General features: G+C 40.1%; 1 protein-coding gene across 2 annotated transcripts in view; it reads left to right on the forward strand.

The window, feature by feature from the left end:
- The window catches only part of STK31 (serine/threonine kinase 31), a 73,089-nt gene that overhangs the window by 15,489 nt on the left and 36,926 nt on the right, over window positions 1–20,674 (forward strand). For both annotated transcript variants that reach the window (XM_036762160.1, XM_036762161.1), the window contains exons 6-11: window positions 2,408–2,754; window positions 3,721–3,895; window positions 6,776–6,891; window positions 8,105–8,264; window positions 14,814–14,936; window positions 20,452–20,631. In XM_036762160.1, coding sequence (XP_036618055.1) covers window positions 2,408–2,754; window positions 3,721–3,895; window positions 6,776–6,891; window positions 8,105–8,264; window positions 14,814–14,936; window positions 20,452–20,631 — 1,101 coding nt within the window. The remainder of the gene's footprint in view (window positions 1–2,407; window positions 2,755–3,720; window positions 3,896–6,775; window positions 6,892–8,104; window positions 8,265–14,813; window positions 14,937–20,451; window positions 20,632–20,674) is intronic.

Raw genomic sequence — 20,674 nt, forward strand, 5'->3', positions numbered from 1 at the left:
TACACCCACCATATATATTTAGAAGCATACAGTTTCGGAGCTGAAAGAGACTTCACTCATGATCTACCCACATTTTTATTGGTTTTATATGAGGAAACTGGTGTAGGTAGTAACTTTTTTTCTACCTAAGACAGAGACATCGTTGAACCTTAGTGTCATGGAACAATGTTATTTAGCTGAGTTTTCCCCCCTTAAATGAGCAATGCCAGACTCAAACTCCTCTTTGTAGATATCTGATTTCTATTTAGCCTTGTAGCAGTTATGTAGAATGAGGCATACATAAAGGCCCTATCTTAAAAGAGCTTCCCTTCTAAATTAGACAGTACAGGTGAGCATATAACTCATGAGCTACAGCAGTGGTTGCCACTTAAAGACCTGAGGTAAGGAAGTCAATTCTCTCCTGTTAAGACTTTTTGAGGACCTAAATAAACTATCTAAAATATAGCCACCAGTGAGGGGAAAAAAGGGGGGCAAAAGCAGTGTTAGTAGAGGGAAAAACAAAAAAAAAAGAAGAAAAGAAGGAGAAAGGTGGGGAGAAAGTAGAAGGGGAAGAATGTCTGTCTTCAGTCTGGAGTTCTTTGCCTAGGAGCAGACATTCTGGCTGCCTTTGCAGAAATTATGACCCAATGCACAGCATCCCTTTTGAACTGTACTAGGTTTGGCTTTCTAGGAAAGGATAAACTTGTAGTCACAGTATCTCACAATTAGAAGGAACTTTGGATATCATCTAACTAACCCATGCCTCAGTTGTAATCTGTAACAACCCTGGAATGTGATCATTTAGGTTTTAAAAGGCCTCTCGTAAGGGAGGAAACTCTTGCTTCCTGAGGCAGACCATTTCATTTTTGGACAATTCTAATTGTTAGAAGTTTTTCCTTATATTCTGGTAGGTATTAACATCTTTTCATCTTTCTTAGATCTTCATGTAACTTTTGCCCCTGGAATTGTTGTAGGATCAAGGGAAAAAACCCTTTATTAGATGTGACAGAAATGAGGCATTTAAAATGTATCTCTTGACAACTGAGTTGTCTAATGAAATTATATTTTCTTGTTTGAATTTTATAGAAATTGAGCTAATTCAATAGTTGTTTATGTGAGAAAGAGGTCTTGTGCATTCTTTCACCAGTATCTTATGACAGGATCATTGAAGTTCTTTTAGTGGTTGATGGAGAATAAGAAGTACTTGTTTTTCTGGGTGTGGGGTGGGGGTGGGGGAGTACTGGACTGAGAGTCAGAGAACCTGGGTGTAAATTAGTCCACCTATAACCAGGTGACTTAAGATGGGCAATCTAACCTGTGCCAACTATTATTAATTGTGAACTCTAGTCATAGGTGAAAGTTAAGACTTCCTAGAACATTAAAAGAATTAAAAAATTCCTTGGGAGCAAAGCTTCCTTGTTGAAAAAAAAAGTCAGCTGACTGTCATGGCTGGGGGTGGGGTTGGGGGAGAATATCTCCCTATTTTGAAGGGGTTGGCAAGAGCTCTAGATGTATCCAGGCTGGGTCAGTGGCTGCTGGGGAGGAAATGGCACAGTCTCAGGTACAGGCACATTGAAGGCCTTCTAGGCATTTTGTTCACCTGGAGAGGATTGAACTTCTAGGCCTCAGTCACTTTGGACTGGGGAAAGTGATGCCTGGACCAGTCTAATTAATGAAGATTATTAAATGTTGACTAGGTGCAAATGCATTGTGCGAGGGATACAGAGTAACAACCCCACCCTCAAAAAGGTTACATTATGCTGGGGCTGTTTGTGTGCAAAGTCTGAGTGTATATGAAGGTGAGTGTGAACCTGGGAGATCAAGAAAGGAGCTGGCATGGGAGCTATCCTTGCACAGAACAATCAGCCCTTCTTAAGAAGGGGAATTATGTGGTTAGTCTTGGGCTTGAAGAGATGGTGGGCCAGCTCAGTAGGTTTTGCACCATGCTGAGTAGGGCAGAATTTGAACTCAGGGCTTCCCAATTCCATGTCCAGTGCTCTCTTCCTTGAGCTCCCTAACTGCTTCCGTTTTAGTTGTGACACTCTGGGCAAGCCAGTCCTTTCTGGGCCTCAGCTTCCCCCTTTGTAAATGGAGAGGGTTAGATGACCTGATCCTTGATGTTCCCACCTCTTAATATGCTCCAATTCTGGGAGTCTGTTCTTGCCATTCTCCACTCTGCACTTTCAAATCCCATACGTAACCTTTTAGAGATGGCCATAGAGCACCTGGGTTCAAATCCTGCTTCTGCTTCTACTGTGTGGATTTGGTTGAGGCACCTCAACTTCCCTTAGTTTGTCCATGTGTAAAAATGAAGAGTTTGCAGTAGGTGATCTAATCAGTTTGCTTCTAGCTCCAAGTTCTATGACTGACCCCAAGAAGGTGTTCTTATGTGAAATTTAATAACCCTCCTCTTTCCTGTCTTTCCTAGGGCAGATCATTTTTGGGGAGCTTGATTTTTGAAAAGGAGATAAAAATGCGACATAAAGTGACATACCAGGATGGTACAATTGTTGCTCAGGCTGAATATGGTAATGTGGATATTGGGGAAGAAGTGGCCAAGAAAGGATATGCAGAGAAATGCAAACTCCCTTCCAGCAGTAATGCCCCTGAGGAGAGGAAAACAGACCCTGGGCAGCTTGGCATCGGAAACCTCAAGAGCCCTATTCTTCTCTGGGGGCATAGACCCAACCCATCAGCATTCACCAGGCCAAAGGGCCGCTTCAATGGGCGAATGGTTCCTGACCTAAAGGCAAAAACTCTTGTCACGTTCCCCAAGTAAGTCTTTGGTGGGAAAGGACTAGCTTTTCCTAAGAGCTGCTTCCCCCAGAGGAGAGGCATGTGCCATAATGGGATGGCCCTGACCTGAGCTAGGGCATGTGGGTTCTGGTCCTTGTAGCGCCACTGACTTTTTGGCCTCACACTAGACTTGATTTCCATTTCCGATCCTGTAAATAGGTGATGACGTGTCTCTAAGGCCTCATCAGAGAGGTGATGAGTAATATGGGAGGGTCCAAGAATAAAGGCACTTTCATGGTGGTGGTTCTTACAATTCTCCGATTTATTTTAAAAGACCACTAAACCTTTAATTGCGAAGGCAGATGTAGAAAAGAAGGTCTTAGAGTTTTCCTCTTTTTTTTTTTTTAAAGTATAGGCATGCTTTATACTCATTTGCCCATTTTTACTTGGAAAAAAAATAGAGAATAGTTTTTGAACCTTTAATAGTGTGGTGTGGGGAAATGAAGTACTTTTGACAAGTGCTTGTATTTATGACATTGTGACTTACTTTGAAGCAGAAAGCCTGGCTTAGGTTGGTACCTCAGCGTAGGGTGTTCTCCTGGAGACTCGGGCCAGAGTTTGCCACCTTTACATGGAGACAGCCTGATAGTGAGGGCCTTTGGTCCCCAATTCCAGTGGTGGAGGAGTATAGGGCAGAACTACTTTCTGTTGTGTTACTGTGAGATTCCTGTATATACTTTTTGGGTAGGAATGAGAGGAAGCTGCTCCTGCTTCTTTGTGTTGTTCTTTTTAAGTAGGAGTTTTAGCCTTTTCTCCCCAGATGTCTGTATGTTGCACACTAGTTAATGTTCAGCATGGGTCAGTCACCCAGCTTACCTGGATGTGGTCACAAGTGTTATCATGGGCAATGTCAAAGGTGTTTTGGGTTCCTCATCTCAGGTTGCTGGGTTTTAAAACTGAGGTGAATTTCCTTTTACTTTACTGTTTCTTACTCTTTTTTAACAGGGATAGGTTAGCTGTTGGTGATTTTAATTTGGGATCAAATGTCAGCCTGGAAAAAATCAAGCAGGACCAGAAGCTAATAGAAGAGAATGAAAAGCTTAAATCAGAGAAGGAGGCCCTGCTTGAAAGTTGCAGAGAGCTGGAACTGAAGGTCAAGCAGACTTCCCTGGAGCTGCAGGTATAGCCTGGACACCTCCTCTTGGGAGGGGAGAGGGAGTGTGTGTGTGTGTGTGTGTGTGTGTGTGGGTGTGGGTGAGTGGACTCCACACCTTGGAAAAGCCCAACTAGAGGCTGGTTTAGTTTTCTTAGGGGTGTGTGGATGACCCACTCTTTTTCTATTTTCACTCTTCTCCTTCTAACCTCAAAAGGAAGCAGCTGACTGAAGTCTAGAGTTAAGTCATATTAAGGGAAAAAAAAGAAAGGGCGCCCAAGAAAGTATATACTGGAGCTCCATGATGGCACAGGTGATTTAAGAGCCAAGTTAGGTAGAAAGAAGAGTCCCACGCCAACGATTCCTTGAGTGGGTTTTGTAAAAATTCTAAAAGGGAATTCACTCTAGGCTTTTGGGGTTGAACTTGGGTAAAGGCAACATACCTTGAATCCTCCAATAGTGGAATAAATCTAGAGAAACTACAGAACTCCTTGGATTTGTTGAGGAGGACAGTCTACTTTGGAGAAGCAAAGAGAGGGCTGACTTTAGTTTCTTTCCTTTTTGTCCTCTTTATTCTGAACTTAAGAAATAAAACATGCATTTCCATACCAAAGTGGAATAGAAAAAAGAGGATTGCACCTGAAACTACAGATCTGTTATATACAACTTGCTGTTCCTTTCAAATATACAACAATTATCATAAAACTTTTTTTTTAATCTCCCCCCCCACCCCCTGAGATGGTTACCATTAGACATAAATATGTGTGTATATATATATGTGTAGGAATATATATATATATATGTCAGTTTTTTCTCTGGATGCAGATAACACCTTTCTTCATATATCCTTTGTAGTTAATTTGGGTGTTTATAGAATAGTCAGCTCAAAGTTGTTCTTAAGATGACATTGCTGTTCCTGTATTCTTTTGTTATTCTGTTACTGTGTTCTCTTGGTTCTGCTCATTTCGCTCTTCATTATTTTGTGGAGGTCTCTTCATGCTTTTCTAAAACCACTGAGATCATCATTTCTTATAGCACAATAGTATTCCATCACAATCATGTACCACTACTTGGTTAGCCATTCCCCAATCAATGGGCATCCCTGGCATTTACAATTTTTTGCTACCACAAAGAGAGCTGCTATAAATATTTTAGAACATATAGGTTCTTTTCCTTTTTCCCTAATCATCTTGGGGAACAGATCTAATACTGTTAGGACAGATCTAACACTGATCTAATACTGCTAGGTCAAAGGGAATAACTCCTTGGGCATAATTCCAGATTGCTCTCCAAAATGGTTGGATCAGCTCACAGTTCCACCAACAGTGTATTAGTGCTCCAATTTTTCCACCTCTATCATTTTAGCCAATCTGATAGATGTAAAATGATATCTCAAGGTTGTTTTAATTTTCTTTTCTCATTCAGTAATGATTTAGAGCATTTTTTCACATAACTATAAATTGTTTTGATTTCCTTATCAGAAAACTGCGTGTTCATATCCCTTGACTATTCAATTGGGGAATTACTCATTTTCTTATAGAAGTGACATATATACTGGAGATACGAGACCTTTATCTGAGAAACTGTCTATAAAATTTTTTCCCTAGTTTTCTGCTTTCCTTCTGATCTTGGCTACATTTTTTTATTTGTATGAAAACTTTCAAATTTAATGTAATGACAATTATCCATTTTACACCTCACAATGCTCTCTATCTCTTGTTTGTTCATAAATTGTTCATCTATCCATAATTCTGATAGGTAATATGTTCCATGTTCTTCAATTTTTCTGGCAATATCTCTCCTTATAGCTAGGTCTTGTATCCATTTTGACCTTATCTTGGTAAATGGTGTGAGATACTGGTCTATGCCCAGTTTCTGCCAGATGCTTTCTAGCTTTCCCAACAATATTTTTTACCAAATAATGAATTCTTGTCCTGAACACGTAAGTCTTTATACTTGCCAAACACCAGGTTACTATATTTATTTGCTGCTATAAATTGTATGTCTCCTCTCTTCTACTGATCTACTTTTTTTTTTTTTTAGCTAGAATCAGATAGTTTTGATAATTATTGCCTTATAATATAGTTTAAGATCTGGTATTGCCAAATCTTTTTCCAGTACATTTTTTTCATTAGTTCCTTTGATAATATTCATCTTTTGTTCTTCCAAATCTGACTTCAATTTCAAATGTAGTTTTTATTAATGTTAAATGTTAATGATTTGATTTCAATGAATGTTTTAATGTAACTGTCATATATCATCTCTATATACTAGAATTGAAATAAATCAATAAGGTAGCTCTGAAATTTTAAAATATGCTGTTCTGTTAAAAAAATGTAGTACAAGTAAATTTTTGATTATCTGGGGCAAATGTTAACTCTTACGTAAGCAACTCAGGCCTGCTTCTGGGCCACCTTTTGTTAGCTGGTAAATGGTACAGTAAACTTAATTTCTGGGAAAAATCATACAACAAATTCCAGAGCTAAATATAGATAATTTAATATTACTAATGCCATTACTTTGTTCTAGAAAATCCAGTGTGGCCAATTATTTGGAATAACACAGGCAGGGAAATTGTACCTGCTCTGTATCAGGGAAATACTTCACTTCCTCTGGCTGTATAAGCTGACATAGAGCTCATAGGGAAGACAAGATTTTAGAGTTCTGAGGGCAGATTTCTGTATGAAGAGTAAAATGATCTGACCTCTCCCTCAAGCTGCCATGAACATGATGCTGTCTTCCAGACACACGTTCTTTGTCTTTCCCTGTGCCATCTGGGTTTTGTGTGGCATCTAACCCAACTTTAGATGCATCTTTTTTTTTTTTTAAAGAAAAACCCCCAATCATTTCAGTTTTAGGATTGCGTTATCCTGTCGCCATACCCACATGCATTTTTCCTATTTTCAGCGAGCAAAAGCGACTTCCGTGGAACTGACTAAACATTTGGAAAACACTCTGCATACCCACGTAGGGACAAGAATAAAGAGTCTTGCTGCAAAGGTTGAAATATTGAAAGAAGTCAGGTAGGTGAAGTCACTCTTAAAGAAAATAGAGGAAAAAACTCATTACATTTTGGAGTTGGTTTTATTAGTGTAGCTCCTGCTTTCTCTTGTTCATTTAAAAACAAAAATCAAACAACAAAAAAATGGAAGCTGTTTTTCCTGAAGCTTTGAAGAGAATTTGGTGTAATCAGCACCTGCCCTGTTATGAATGATTGAGCTCATTGCAGAGGAGCACCGCCCATTGTCACAGGTCACAGGGTTGACTTGAGGGTAGAGGGAAATCTTCGTCTTGTCTCCCTAGTGCATTGCCTCGCATGAAGTAGGCTCTTAGATTCTTATTTATTGCATTGTTTTTAAGTGATTTTTAAAATTATTAAAAAAAAGAGGGAGTGTTGCACTGTGGATAGTAAGAAATTGGGTTCATAGGAACAATAGGGGTTCTAAAGCTGCCTCTGTGTAATCTGGACAAGTAGCTTAACTTCCTTATGATTTGGGCAACTCTGTAGCTGTCTGGCTGCAAAGGCCTAGATGGGTTTGCATTGGTTCAGACTTTAGAGCATTCCCTATGAAGATGAAGTCATGGATTGTTCTCTCTCAGCTGACGAAATCACCGATTTCTTTTTGAATTCGATGTTAAAAAGAGAGAAGATTTATAGGTTTGTTTGACAGATTATCAGTGCTTTAATTTTATAAACTTTTAACAGGTTGCAGGTTTTTTTTTAAACAAACACTCCTCCCTAAGCTGTTGCTTCTTAGCCTTCCTCTTTGCCCTTTGGAAGCTGAGCTAGGCCATGTTGGGCTTATGAGTAGGTTGACATAAGACAGACTTTCCCTAGAAGAGTATTTGGTAAAGAGGGGGTCCTGGATTTCATAGCAGAGTTTGAGTTTTTATTTTTGTGAAGAAGAAATAACCTTTAAGAATGGAAACGTGTAAGTAGCCAGCCATGGAAAGAAAAGCTAGGAAACTTTGATGACATGTCAGGAAGGACATGGAAAACTTAATAAGTGAATTATGTAGTAAATTTTAGCTCCTAGAAATGTGCTTAGGAAGAATTTAATTTTTTGTTTTGGTTAGTGGGGAAGATCTAGACCTGATGAGAAGTTAAAAACTTATTTAGAGTTCATTGATATTAAATGGTATTCATCTTTTCTATCATGAGACTTCCCTTTTCCAAAAATTTGTTTTTTTGTTTTGCTCCCTCCCCTTCTCCCCGCCCCCCCCCCCCATTAATAGGAGAGCAAACATCAATGTTCGTTGTGGAGACGACCTCTCCGATGCTGTCAAAGTAGTGGCTGAAGGTCACTTGGTCACTCCGTCATCCTTAGATGAGCTGGAGAAGATATGGGAGGAATACAACTTGGCTCAAGAGGAGATTCAGATTTGTCAGAATGTGGTAAGGTGGACAGTTTTTCTTTTCTTTGTTTTTAGGTGTGGCAATATGATGGTGGAGTCGCTGCATCCACTTAGGGACTACTTTGTATTTGTGTTGCACCTTTTAAAAGAGAACAGGTATTTATATGGTTCGTTTGATCACCACAAGCAAGCCTGGATGGCGGGGGGGGGGGGGGGGGGGGGGGGGGTGTAGATACTGTTGCCATTTTACCCATGGAGAGCATGTGAGGTTGTGACTCCTAGGTCCAGTGTCTTACTCCATGTCTTTCCCCATTACTAAAATGTTGTTTAAAACCCTTTTGGGGTATAAAGAGACTTAATTTGGTAGATTGGGGCATGCCTCCAGATACCACATGACTAGATTTCACCAGAGCTTTTGACAAAGTCTCTTAATACTCGTATGGACAACATGGGAAAATTGTAGGCTAGTTGACAGGTACATTTGGATCTGTTTTAAAACTGTTCTCAGAATGTTATTACTGTACCAATCTCAGGTTGGAGAAAGGTTTCTTGTCCCAGGTCCTGTCCTTGGCCCTCTTGTTACTTGTGGTTTTTATGAATGGAGGAAATGCTTGTCACTTTGGGACATGTCTTGAAGCCAAGAAGGATGACTCATTGTTGAGTCTGGGTCTTCATTAATTACTCAGTCAACACATATTCAGTGCCTGCTTTGTACCAGGCATTGGAAATATTTAAGACAAAAATGAAACAGTTCTTGCCCTTAGTGAGCTTACATTCTTGGGGAGAGGGCATTTAATGCTATCTGTATATGCAAAATAAATTTAAGGCAGTTTTTTGGCAGGGGGCTAAGGCATTAGTGGCTGAGGGTGTCAGCTCACATCTAAGGCAATGCTGGAGCTGATATTGAGAGGAGACTAAGGATTCTAAGCTGCCAAGGTGAGGTGCATGCATGGCCTGAGAGGAGGCTGGAATCTGTTACATTGTGTGTAAAGAACCACAACAAAACCCATAACACAGGGGTAGGAAAGTTAATCCAGACTGAGACTTTCGGAGACAGGGAAGTTTGTATGTGATACTATGTCAGGTGGAGCTTCTGACACTTCTGGAGCAGGGGAGTGTTCTGGTCAGAGAAGACGATTACAGTGGCTACTGTATGGAGGGCGGATTTGAAATGAGACAGACTGGAGGTGGGCACAGAATTCCCAATAAGGGGATTAGGGCCTGGTCTTAGGTAGTTGCTATGTGACTATAGAGAAAGGGATAGAAGAGAGCGAGAGAGCAAGAGAGTGAGAGAGAGAGAGGGGGGGGGGGAGAGAGCACAAGTATGTGAGAATGTGATGTGCTTGGTCAAGCTTGAATTGACAGAATTTGGCAAATCGTTGTCTATGTGGGATGAGAGAGAGTGAAGATCCGAAGAGGATACCTGGGAGGCTGGGGGGATAAGTAGTGCCTTTGATAGAAGACATAGAGCAGTTCAGAAGAGAGTGGGTTGGTGGAGGGAAAAGAGGATGAGGCAAGTTGAGTTTGAGATGTCTCTGGGAAATGTAATTTGAAATGTCTGTTAGGCAGCTGGTGATGTGGGTTGGACTTTGGGAGAGACTAGAGCCAGATAACACAGACCTGTGACTCATCTATAGAGAGGACGGCTAGACCCATGAGAGCCCATGGACCCAAACAAAGCTAACAGGGCCTTGGGCAGCAACAACCAACCTTCGATAGTCCTCTGAGGTTTGCCTGTGTCATCATCAGCTGCCTGCAAGACATCTAGCTTTGCATTTCCTGTTTCTACCTCGAGCTCAGCGTATCTTCAGACAGTCTTGTGGGCCAGAGGAAAGGGGAAAAATGTGGTGTCTGGTGATCCAGAGAGCTAGTCCATAGTTGTTGTCAGCTTCAAATGAGGTAGTGTTTGGAAAGTGCTTTGGAAACCTTAAAGCATTCTATAAATGCTATCTGGCGTCACTTGACACTATGTTTGTGACTTCCTCTTTCTCAAAACTAAGCTGTGTCTCCAGAGCCAGGCAATTTCAGAGCATCAGTTCTCAGATGAATAAAACCCTTTCTTCTTTCACTAGTCAAATTAAGTAAGGAGGTCTTTGTGCTTGGGAAACAGGTGATTGAAAATACCAGTCACTGAGAAGTGGGTTGTTTGAAGAAACCTCTTTAATTAAACTCCTGGAGAGGTCCTTGTTCCATCTTCTCCTTGTACATGAGTCTTTTGTCATGAAAAATTCTCATGGCTCCTTTCCTCCTGCTTTGAGGATCTAAGGCAGGGGTGGCTACAGGTTCCCCAACCCTGAATAGGGAAGGGGAGACACTGACTAGAGAGGACTTTCATAAGCAGGTGTGCAGTGGTCACTAAAGAAACAGAAAGAGCTCACTCTCAGGAGCATGAAGCAAGCTCTCTGTCTTGGACTCTCTTCTTTCTTTTTTCTCATTATCATCTCTTGACTGTCCATGGAAAGAAAAATGGGAAGGGTTAGGTTCCAGGGAATTTTGCCTGTTGCTTCCAGTCCAGCCTTCTGCGCCTAGGGATATTGGTTTCCTCATGTCTCATTCTCTGTCCTCTGTTTCTGGACTTTGGGAGTGGTCTCTCATGATAGGGGACCACAGAGGAGTCAGTAGGGAAGTCAGGCCTTGGGGGCTGGTCTTGGTCTCTTCTAGCAGGTGCAGAAGGCATTTGTTCCCTAATACCCCATCAGCCTAGACCAATAGTGTGTTGCTGCTATCTCTCTCAGTAGGATATATTCTCACTGACTTCCCAAGGAGATTTGTTGTGTCACCACTGTTCAGGAGAACATTAGAGAGTGACTCAATTGCCTTTGACCTGTTGGAAAACTCAGTTGAGAAATAAGGGACAGGAGAGAGCTGTAATTTCTTAAAGACCAGAAAGGAAGTAGCTACTGTGTGGGGAAACTGGAGAACTACTTGGATCTGTGTCATAACAGGCCTCACTGGAGTTAATCTCTGCGATTGTAGAAGAGATCCAGGGTGAATTGGGTCTTTTAAATTTCACAGTCACCTAGGTGATTTGCTCCTCTTGCTTCAGAGGTGGTTGACTTCATTCTGGGCAGAAGGCCAGTTTGAGGAAGGAGGTTGTGGGGAGGGATGCTGGTTATTTCCTGCTCCACTTGGAGCACAAGAAGACTTTAAAGGGAGTTGGATTGGTTGGTTAGCTTAAGGGTAAGAATGTTCCTGTTTTCTTGTTCTTAGATACCTATTAAGTCACTGATTCCTCATTAGTTCCCCATGAAAAGGAAATTACTGAAGATTTACATTTTGAGAACCTGTTAACTTATCCCAACCTAATTCCAGTTTTGCTTAGGAATAGGACTTTACAGGACTTGGCAAAGGAACAAAGCTTTCCTTTATCTGATAGGTATGTTCAAAGAAAGCAGGTCATAGAAGTTTTGAAATTTTCTGACCTTTTACATTTTATCTATGGCAGCCTGTTTTAATTCAGAGCTTAGTGATTGTAGCTTGACTTTAAATGGGGTCTAGGTTAAGATAGGCTTTTGTTTGTTCTTACACACACACACAAACATATATTTGTAGATGGTACTGTATGTAACACCTTGTAAAATGTGCCCCAGTGTAGTTCAGAATTTTTAGCTTATTAGCCTTTTAAATTAGGGAAAAGGTTTCTTAAATCTGGGAATAGTTTTTCCAGACAGTTTTATGATGTCATTCCCTCTTACTCATGATGCGTCTTTGATTGACAAAAAAAGTGTTTTTGTGGCTATAAATTCTTTTGTTGTACATTCTCTCTCATTGCTATTAACCATGAAGTCTTTCACCAATCTTGTATGAGTTTGCACATTTTTGATGTTGAGTTCATTTCATCGAGTAGATGGAAAGCAGCAAGAGGGCAGAAAGAGGAATAGTGATGGGGTGTTTCACCCTGAGGGACCTCTCCTGCCAGTCTTTTCTCTGGTAGCCCCACTTGTTCCTTTCCTTCTTCCTCCTCCTCCTCCTCCTCCTCTGGGTCTTTTCCCACCTTTCCTTTGTGCTAGCTGAAGCCCCTTCAGGGGGCCATATTATCGACAGAAGGGAGTAGCTGGTGGAAGAGAGTGAAGCAGAGCCCGGGACAAGCCGTCAGGCCATTTCTCCCACCCAGGTCCAGGTTGGGTGCCTATGCTTCCTTGCAGCCCTCCTGGGTGCCCAGACACCACTTAGGGATCATCTGTCACCACTCAGCTCTCAGGAAAGGCTTTAAAGTAGCAGCACACCCAGCTCTGCTGGCCATTTGAGCCCAACACTTGCTTGTGGTTGCTTTGGGCCTTCTCTGTGGTGGATTGGCAGAAATGCAGCACCAACGAGGGCCCTGGATGTCCTGGAGTCCATATGGGCTGGTCAATCACAACGTTAGAGCATCAGCCAGCACCTTGAGGTTATCTAGTCAACATCCTCATTTTGATCCAATGGGACAGAGAGAATGGTCAAAGAATGACTCTCCTATGCAGAGTGTTTTAAGATGCACAGCAGTGTGCTTTGTGTCCATTGGATTATTTGATCCTTATAACAACCCCAGGAGGGAGGCACTCTTATCTCTATTTTATTCTGATGAAACCGAGAGGCACAGGGGCTGTGACTGACCCAGGGGCACACAGCTAATGGGGATCTGAACTCAGGTTTTCCTAACTCCAGGCCCAGCCACTGTAATACTTAGCTAATTTGCCTTTAGCCGAATTGGCTGCATCCCCTGCAGGGGATATAGGTTCTTTTTCAAAGAAAATTCTGTCCCCAGTCACTGACCCTCAGGATTAAGTAGAGTGGGTAAGATTATAATTCTCTTTGAAAATAAAAGACATCCTTCCCCAATTGATAAATGGTCAAAGGATATGAACAGGCAGTTTTCAGATGAAGAAATCAAAGCTATCTATAGTCACGTGAAAAAATGCTCTAAATCACTGTTGATTAGAGAAATGCAAATTATAACGATTCTGAGGTACCACCTTATACCTATCAGATTGGCTAATATGATAGAAAAGGAAAATGATAAATATTGGAGGAGATGTGGGAAAATTGGGACACTAATGCACTTTTGGTGGAGTTGCAATTGATCTAACCATTCTGGAGAAGAATTTGGAACTATGCCCAAAGGGCAACCGAACTGTGCATACCCTTTGATCCAACAATACCACTACTAGGTCTGATTCTCAAAGAGATCATAAAAAAGGGAAAAAGGAACTACATATACAAAAATATTTATAGCAGCTCTTTTTCTGGTGTTAAAGAATTAGAAATTGAGGGGATGCCCATTAATTGGGGAATCTCTGAACAATAGTATATCAACGTAATGGAATACTATTGTGCTCATAATAAATGATGAACTGGTGGGTTTCAGAAAAACCTGGAAAGACTTACATGAATTAGTGCAAAGTGAAGTGAGCAGAACCAGAACACTGTACACAGTAACAGCAATATTGTAATGATGATCAAGTATGATTGACTTAGCTCTTCTCAGCAATGTAACGATCCAGGACAATTCCAAAAGACTTATGATGGAAAGTGCTATCCACACCTATAGAAAGAACTATGGAATTTGAATGCAGATTGAAGCATAGTATTTTCACTTTATTTTTTGTAGTTTTTTCCTTTTGTTCTGTTTCTTCTTATATGTTAGAAACTTACATTGTCTAGGAATAAACAATACTCATTGGAAGGCCAAGAAGGTTTTAATTATATCTTACATTTATTCCTCCTGAATAAATGGGTACATCCCTGAACAGAGTACAGGAAAAAAAAAACAAGGGACTCAGACAAATGCCAGTCCTTTTATTGGCTCCTAATTGGAATCTCCTGCCTGGCTCTTCATTGGCCAGATGCAACCCCTTGAACTGCCCACATCATGCCTTCTTCAAACAGCTCCTTAAGCATTTGTACAAGCCTTTAACCTTTAACCCAATCAGAAGCCTGGTCTCTGCTAGATTATAGCTCTGATTAGAACTGGTTCTAATGAGTCACCTGAATTACATTCTGCTAAAGCTGGGGGTGGGGAAGGAGGGAAGGGGAGAGGGATATTTTCAACTCTGTGGAAACAAAACTACTTCCACCAATTCTCACATTATACAACATGATTAATATGGAAATATGTTTTATATGATTGGAACTCAAAATTTTACAAAAAAATGTTAAAATTGTTTTTAATATAATTGGAAAAAATAAAATACTACTTAAAAGGAAAGAAAGAAAATAAAAGACTTTGCTGTGTTCTAATAGTGCTAAATAAAAGCCTCCTAACTTATTTTGATATAAACAAAGTATTGCATCAGTTTCATGTGGTTGTTTCTGTTCAATATAAGATTGACTAGGATGCTCTTATTAGATTAGGTTATTTGGAATCCATCATGTGCATAAAAGTCTTAGATGTTCTCAGAGCATCCACTTTTTAATTTAAATTTTAGATTAATGAAAATAATTAGGCAGACATCTATGTTTGGTTATCCAAGGAAAGAGACTTATCATCTGAGAACTGAGATCTGAGAACATAAAACTAAATATATAGTGTTGTAGAGGATGGTTTTTCTCTTATGTGCCTTGATATGTAGACTTCAGATGGTCCATTGATGGTGCTTTTTTCCCCTCACAGAATGAAGGTAATATATTGATAGCCAAGAGGAATGAAGTCCGTCAGAAGTTGTATACAGCTGTTGAAGTTTTCATTGTGGAAGTGGATGAATTATCCCTTAATAACCGCTTGAAAACTTTGCAGGTTAGAAATTAATGATTTGTTATTTTTAAACCAAAACGAATTGAACAATGAGGGTAAGATTATTATTATTTCATAGAAACTCCAAATTGTATTTATTCTTTTTGAATTAGCAGGATTTTTACTCTCTTGGTTATTGTTACTATTTTATTTTATAATTTTAACAGTGGTCCTATGCATTTAAATTAAAAGTAACTGCTATATGCCCCGCAGGGCTGTGGTCAGGCTCAAATAAGGTAATGGGTATAAAAGCAACTTTTAAACTTTGAAGCAGTGAGTAGAACATGTCAGCCATACTACTACTACTACTACTACTACTACTACGCCTTTTCTGGTGCCCCCAGTTGGTAGTGCTTTCCTGCCTGAAATTATGTGTCATAGACTTTGTACATAATCTTGAATGTATTTTGTTATTTATATGTTGTGTCTCCCAGTAGCATGTAAGTTCCTTTAGAACAGAGACTATTTTTTGCTTAAAACCCCCCCCAAAACTCAATGCCTAGCAGTCCTTACACATTTCTTAAGTACTTACTATATGCCAGGCACTTTGCTAAGCAATAAGGAAACAAAGAAATGTGAAAGACAATCCCTGCCCTTGAGCTTACAGTCTAATAGAGGGGATAACATGCAAATCAGAAATAAGCTATGTATGGGTTAAATTAGAAATAATCATCAGAGGGAAGGCATTGGAACTAAGAGGGATCAGGAAAGGCTTCCTGATGAAGGTAGGACTTTAGCTGAGACTTGTAGGGAGCCAGAGAATACAGAAGTAGAATTGAGGAGGGAGAGCATTCCATACATGGGACACAGGGAAAATGCTCAGAGCTGAGAGATACAGTGTCTTGCTCTAGTAATAGCCAGGAGGCCAGTGTCACTGGATGGAAGAGCGCATGTTTGGGAGTAAGGTATAAAAAGACTGGGAGCAGGGAAGGATGTGGCAAGGTTTGAAGGAATCGTTTGATACTAGAGGTGGGACATGGTCAGACCTGTGCTTTCAGAAGATCACTTGGACAGCTGAGTGGAGGACTACACAGAGCGGGGAGTGACATGTGGCAGGGAGACCCTGCTGGTGTGAGAGTCCAGATGCCTGGCCTTGAGGAGGCACTTAACTGATTGAAATATGGAATGCCCAGCATTGAGCAAGTGTTTGCTGACCAGGGAAGAATACAGCAGGATGCCTACTGCCTTTGTTTTACAACCCGTGATCCTTACTGCAGCCTAAGGTCATGTTAATTTTGTTGTGTGCACTATTATACTTTGGTCTCACGTTGCTCTTAGAGTTGACTAACACCCTTAGTTAGAAAAAGTTTTATTGATGCTGCTTCTTTTTACATCACAGCCAATTTAAAAAAAAAAAAAACCATTGCCGGTAACAATTATATTTCACAATAGCATAGCATTTAGCCGTGAGAAGTCCTCTCACATTCATCCTCATTTGATAATAATAAAAAAATTAACCTGTCCCTCCCACCAACTCCCCCTTTTCATTGAGAAAAGAAAAAGACCCTTTCCACCTCCTTACCACCATCCCCACTCTGCAAGCCCCTAATATGTAACTGCGGCGTAGTCCAGTGAAACAAATTGCCACTTGGGCCATGTCTGAAAATCTCATGTGTTTCCTCCACTTTAAGCTCATCACCTCCATCAGAAAGGGAATGCAGCATTCTTTTTCATTTTTTGGGTGTTTTTTTGGGGGGGGCTTTCATTTATCATTGTGTTGATCAGAGTTTAAAGTTGTTTTAAGTTTTATTTTCCTCTTGTGTTTTCATTGTATAAATTGTTCTCTGGTTCTTTTTACTCTGCATCAGTTAATAGGTAGAAATCTCAGTTTTCTCTGAAACTGTCCTTTTCGTTATTTCTTATGGTACAGAATATTCTATTACTTTCACAGGCCATAGTTTGTTTAGCTGTTCTACAATCAGTGGGCATCTGTTTTGTTCCCAGTTTTTATCTACCTTGAAAAGAACTGCTTTTTTTTTTTTTTGGTAAAACATACAACAGCAAAGAAAAGAAAAAAGCAGCTCTAAATTTTTTTGGTATATTTTATCTTTTTTTTCTCTCTTTGATTTCTTTGGAGTATAGGCCTAGTAGTGGTATAGCTAGGTTAAAAGTTGTACACAGGTTATTAGCTTTTTTGGCATTGTTCCAAATTGCCTTCCAGAATGGCTGGACCAATCCACAGGGCCAAGCACAGTGGCCCCTCTTGCATTTGGCACTTTTCTGTTTTGCTGTCTTCCACAGATGTGAGGTGGAGCCTCAAAGTTGTTTTAATTTGTGTTTCTCTAAGTATTAGTGCTTTAGAACACTTTTTCGTATGACAGCGGCTTTGTTATTTTCTCAAACTAAACTCTTCCTCCTCCTTCAACTTCCACCCCACGACCCTTCCTTGGTAATAAAGAAAAGCAATTAGATTTACTCAAGTAGCAGTATATCCAACTGCACATGCAGGGTTCTGTGCACTCATCATCTTTTCTCCAACAGGGAGGGAGGTACATTTCCTTATCTCTTCTCTTAGGCCAAGATTGTTCATTGCAATTACTTGTATGCTTTTGTTTTTAATAATCTTTTCTTTTATACTTTGTAGTCCATATGTTGTATTCCTGTTTCTGCTTGTTTCACTCTGTATGGTTCATGCAGATCTTCACACGTTTATTTGAATCCTTTGTATTTATCATTTCCTGTGGAATAATAATATTCTATCATGTTCACGTACCACGCTTATTCAACTATTCCCCAGTCAGTGGACACTCATTTTGTTTTCAGTCCTTTTGTTATCACAAAAAAATGCCCTTATGAACATAGTGTCATACATGGGACCTTTCTTTCTCTATTTGACCTTTTCAGGGTGTATGCCAAGCGATGAGATGATTGGGTTAAAGGGGAGTTCGTTCGCTCTTTTCCCACAGTTACAAATTGCTTTCCAGAATTCATTTTATGGATCTACCAGGAGTCTGTTACTATGCTGTCTTCCTACAGTGTGTTGAACATAGTAACTGTTTCCATGTTTTGTCATCTTCGTCAGTTTGCTGAATAAGAAGTGAAATTTCAGTTTTAATTTTCATTTCTCTTGTTGATGGAGAGTAATCTTTCTTTTCTTTTTTGGAGTTATACTTTTTATTTATTTATTTTTAATATTCTATTTAAAACATTTTGAGTTCCAAATTCTCTCCCTCTCTCCTGCCCCTCCTTCACTTATTGAGAATAAGTGATATATCAGTTATACCTGTGAAGTCATGTGCTATGACACATTTCCATATTAACCAAGTGGCAAAAAAATAAGTTAAAAAAGGGAGAAACATGGAGTGAAAAAAGTTTGCTTTGGTGTATGCTCTGAGTCCATTAGCCCTTTCCCTGGAGATGTGAAGCATTTTTCTTCATGAGTCCTTTAGAATTGTCTTGGATTATTAGATCAGAATAGCTGGGTCTTTCCACAGTGTTCATTGTTAACAATATTATTGTTCTTGTGGGCAGTGTTCCCCTGGTTCTGTGGAGCAGTCTTTCATATGTGATGGGGGATAGCTTGTAATTCTTGGAAAAAAAGTTTTATTTCTACCTCTTAATTGTTCTCTTTTATTTTACATCACTTTAATTTTCCATTATATTGCTTCTTCTCCACTGAGAGAGCCATCTCTTATTACAAAGGATAGAAAAGAAAGTGGGAATAAAGAGGAGTTCAGCAATATGATTGACCCGATCAAACAAGCCTGAGAGGGTATGCAGTATTCAGCACCCATAGGTTTCCACCTTTGCCAAGAAGGGAAGGAGGTGCCCCTAGATCTTCTGATGTAACCTGCTGCCTAGTCATACCTCTTCTCTCCTGGAGGAAGAAAGTTGGTTTTTTTTTTTTAACTCAAGTGAAAGAGTTTATGTTTATCCCTATTGATCCCTATCTTCTATATTCAGTCCATTGTTCTGGCTTGTCGAGATTGTATTGGGGATAGTCATGGTTTCCAGCTGCCCTCTCCTTGCTTATTTTCTCTGCATGTTTAATAAGCATGCTGTCTGTGCCTTTATTCTAATTTGTTGATGGAAGGCCAGTCACTGGGTGAACCATTGGACACCTTTCTTCAAGTGATCCATCAATGATGACTTCTTGGCTCTTGACCACTGAACCAGTTTTGAATCTGCTAACCCAAGCCCCCCATCTCTCCACCTTGTTCAGATGATAGCATGAAAGTCATTAATTTTGTTTTAGCTGAGCTCCAGGTATACTGGGGTAAACATATCAGGTCTCTTTTTCTTTTTCTTTTCCTTTTTTTACCCCAGGGTTACCAGAGTGGCAGATTAGGAGAATGCTATAGACACATTGATTGTATCTTATTTGCAGTTTTGATTTTTCATAGATTGTGCTGTTAGGTCTCAAAGCTAAGAATTACCACTTAGGAAGATGGGTTTTTGTGTCAGCGAACAGCTTGGTATCATTTGAGGTGCTGTGACTTTCTATATGTGAGCCGCCTTGTTCTGTTCACTGTATTCAATAAGTAAGGACCTGTTGTATTTTCTCTTGCAAGGCAGTCCAGTTCATTATCCGATGCTGATGGGAATAAGCAGCTCTTTCTTTAGCTGGGCTGGTAAATTCAATTCAGCCAATGTTGATTAGATGTTTACTAAGCACAGGTTACTGTACCAGGCACTGGTGATAGGGTCATTGCTTGGATTGCATTGGAAGCCGTGGATAGCACAGAAGATGCTGATCTTGGGAGAAGCAAAAGAGAAAGACATTAGCTTGATGCTCATGGAGAGGGGTGACTTTGTTCTGTATGTAGAAGTCATGTAGGATTTACATAGAATGAAAGAACATTAGCATGGTATTGAGCAGAACAAAGGCATATGATAGCTATGGTGGGTGGGAGGAGGGAGCTACTGGTAGTCGCTCTACAGCCAGAAATGGGAAGGGGGGAAGTACAAAGGAGAGGAACTGGAAACATCTGGGCAGAGACACATGTGGAAGTCACGTGTGTTTTGAGAAAAGAAGGCCTCCTTAATATTGGGCAGGGAGAGGCCAAAGCCAGCTTCTGCAAGTCCCAAAATGAATGTCCTTTGGCATACTTGAAATGAATGCGCATGTTCACTGTCATATACTGCAGGAACTTTATATCATGCCTTTGAAAATGTACTATATTTTTGTGGAGATGCAGATTTAGATAGAGAAGAATGGGAATTTCCAATTTAAAAACATAACTTTGTATCCTAATTTGGAGTTGAGTTCTGGTATTCAGAGATAATAAGTGATATAATTATAGCAAAAGCTTTCTTTGTTTTTAAAGTCCATTTATAGCAGAGGTTCTTAATCTTTTCTGTGTTGTTGATACCTTTGGTAGTCTGGTGAGCCTCTGGAGCCTTTTTCAGAATATTATTTTAAAAAATATAACTTGAAATATGTAGGATATAAATGCATTTTCAAAATATATAAAAACCCCAACAAATTCATGAACCATAGGTTAAAAATTCTTGACGAATAGCATTCTGGGTGCCCACTAACATTCTTGGTGAAAAATGGTATTTAATATCTTCTTAGGAATTGTCTGCTTCCTTAGAGGCCGTGTATGGGCAGACAAGAGAAGTGAGAAACGCTGAAGAAATCCTGCAGAAGTTTTATGAGTGGAAACACGGCAAGCGAGAGGAATTTAACCGAGTCAGAATGGAGACAGATACTTCCCTACAGCTTCTCGCTAAGTGGTTCAGTTCCACTATAAAGGTAAAGCAGCGCTTGCCCGCCAAGGTCTGTAGGAGACCCCTGC

This window comes from Trichosurus vulpecula, chromosome 5, assembly GCF_011100635.1.
Source record: "Trichosurus vulpecula isolate mTriVul1 chromosome 5, mTriVul1.pri, whole genome shotgun sequence".
In the NCBI taxonomy this organism is placed as follows: domain Eukaryota; kingdom Metazoa; phylum Chordata; class Mammalia; order Diprotodontia; family Phalangeridae; genus Trichosurus; species Trichosurus vulpecula.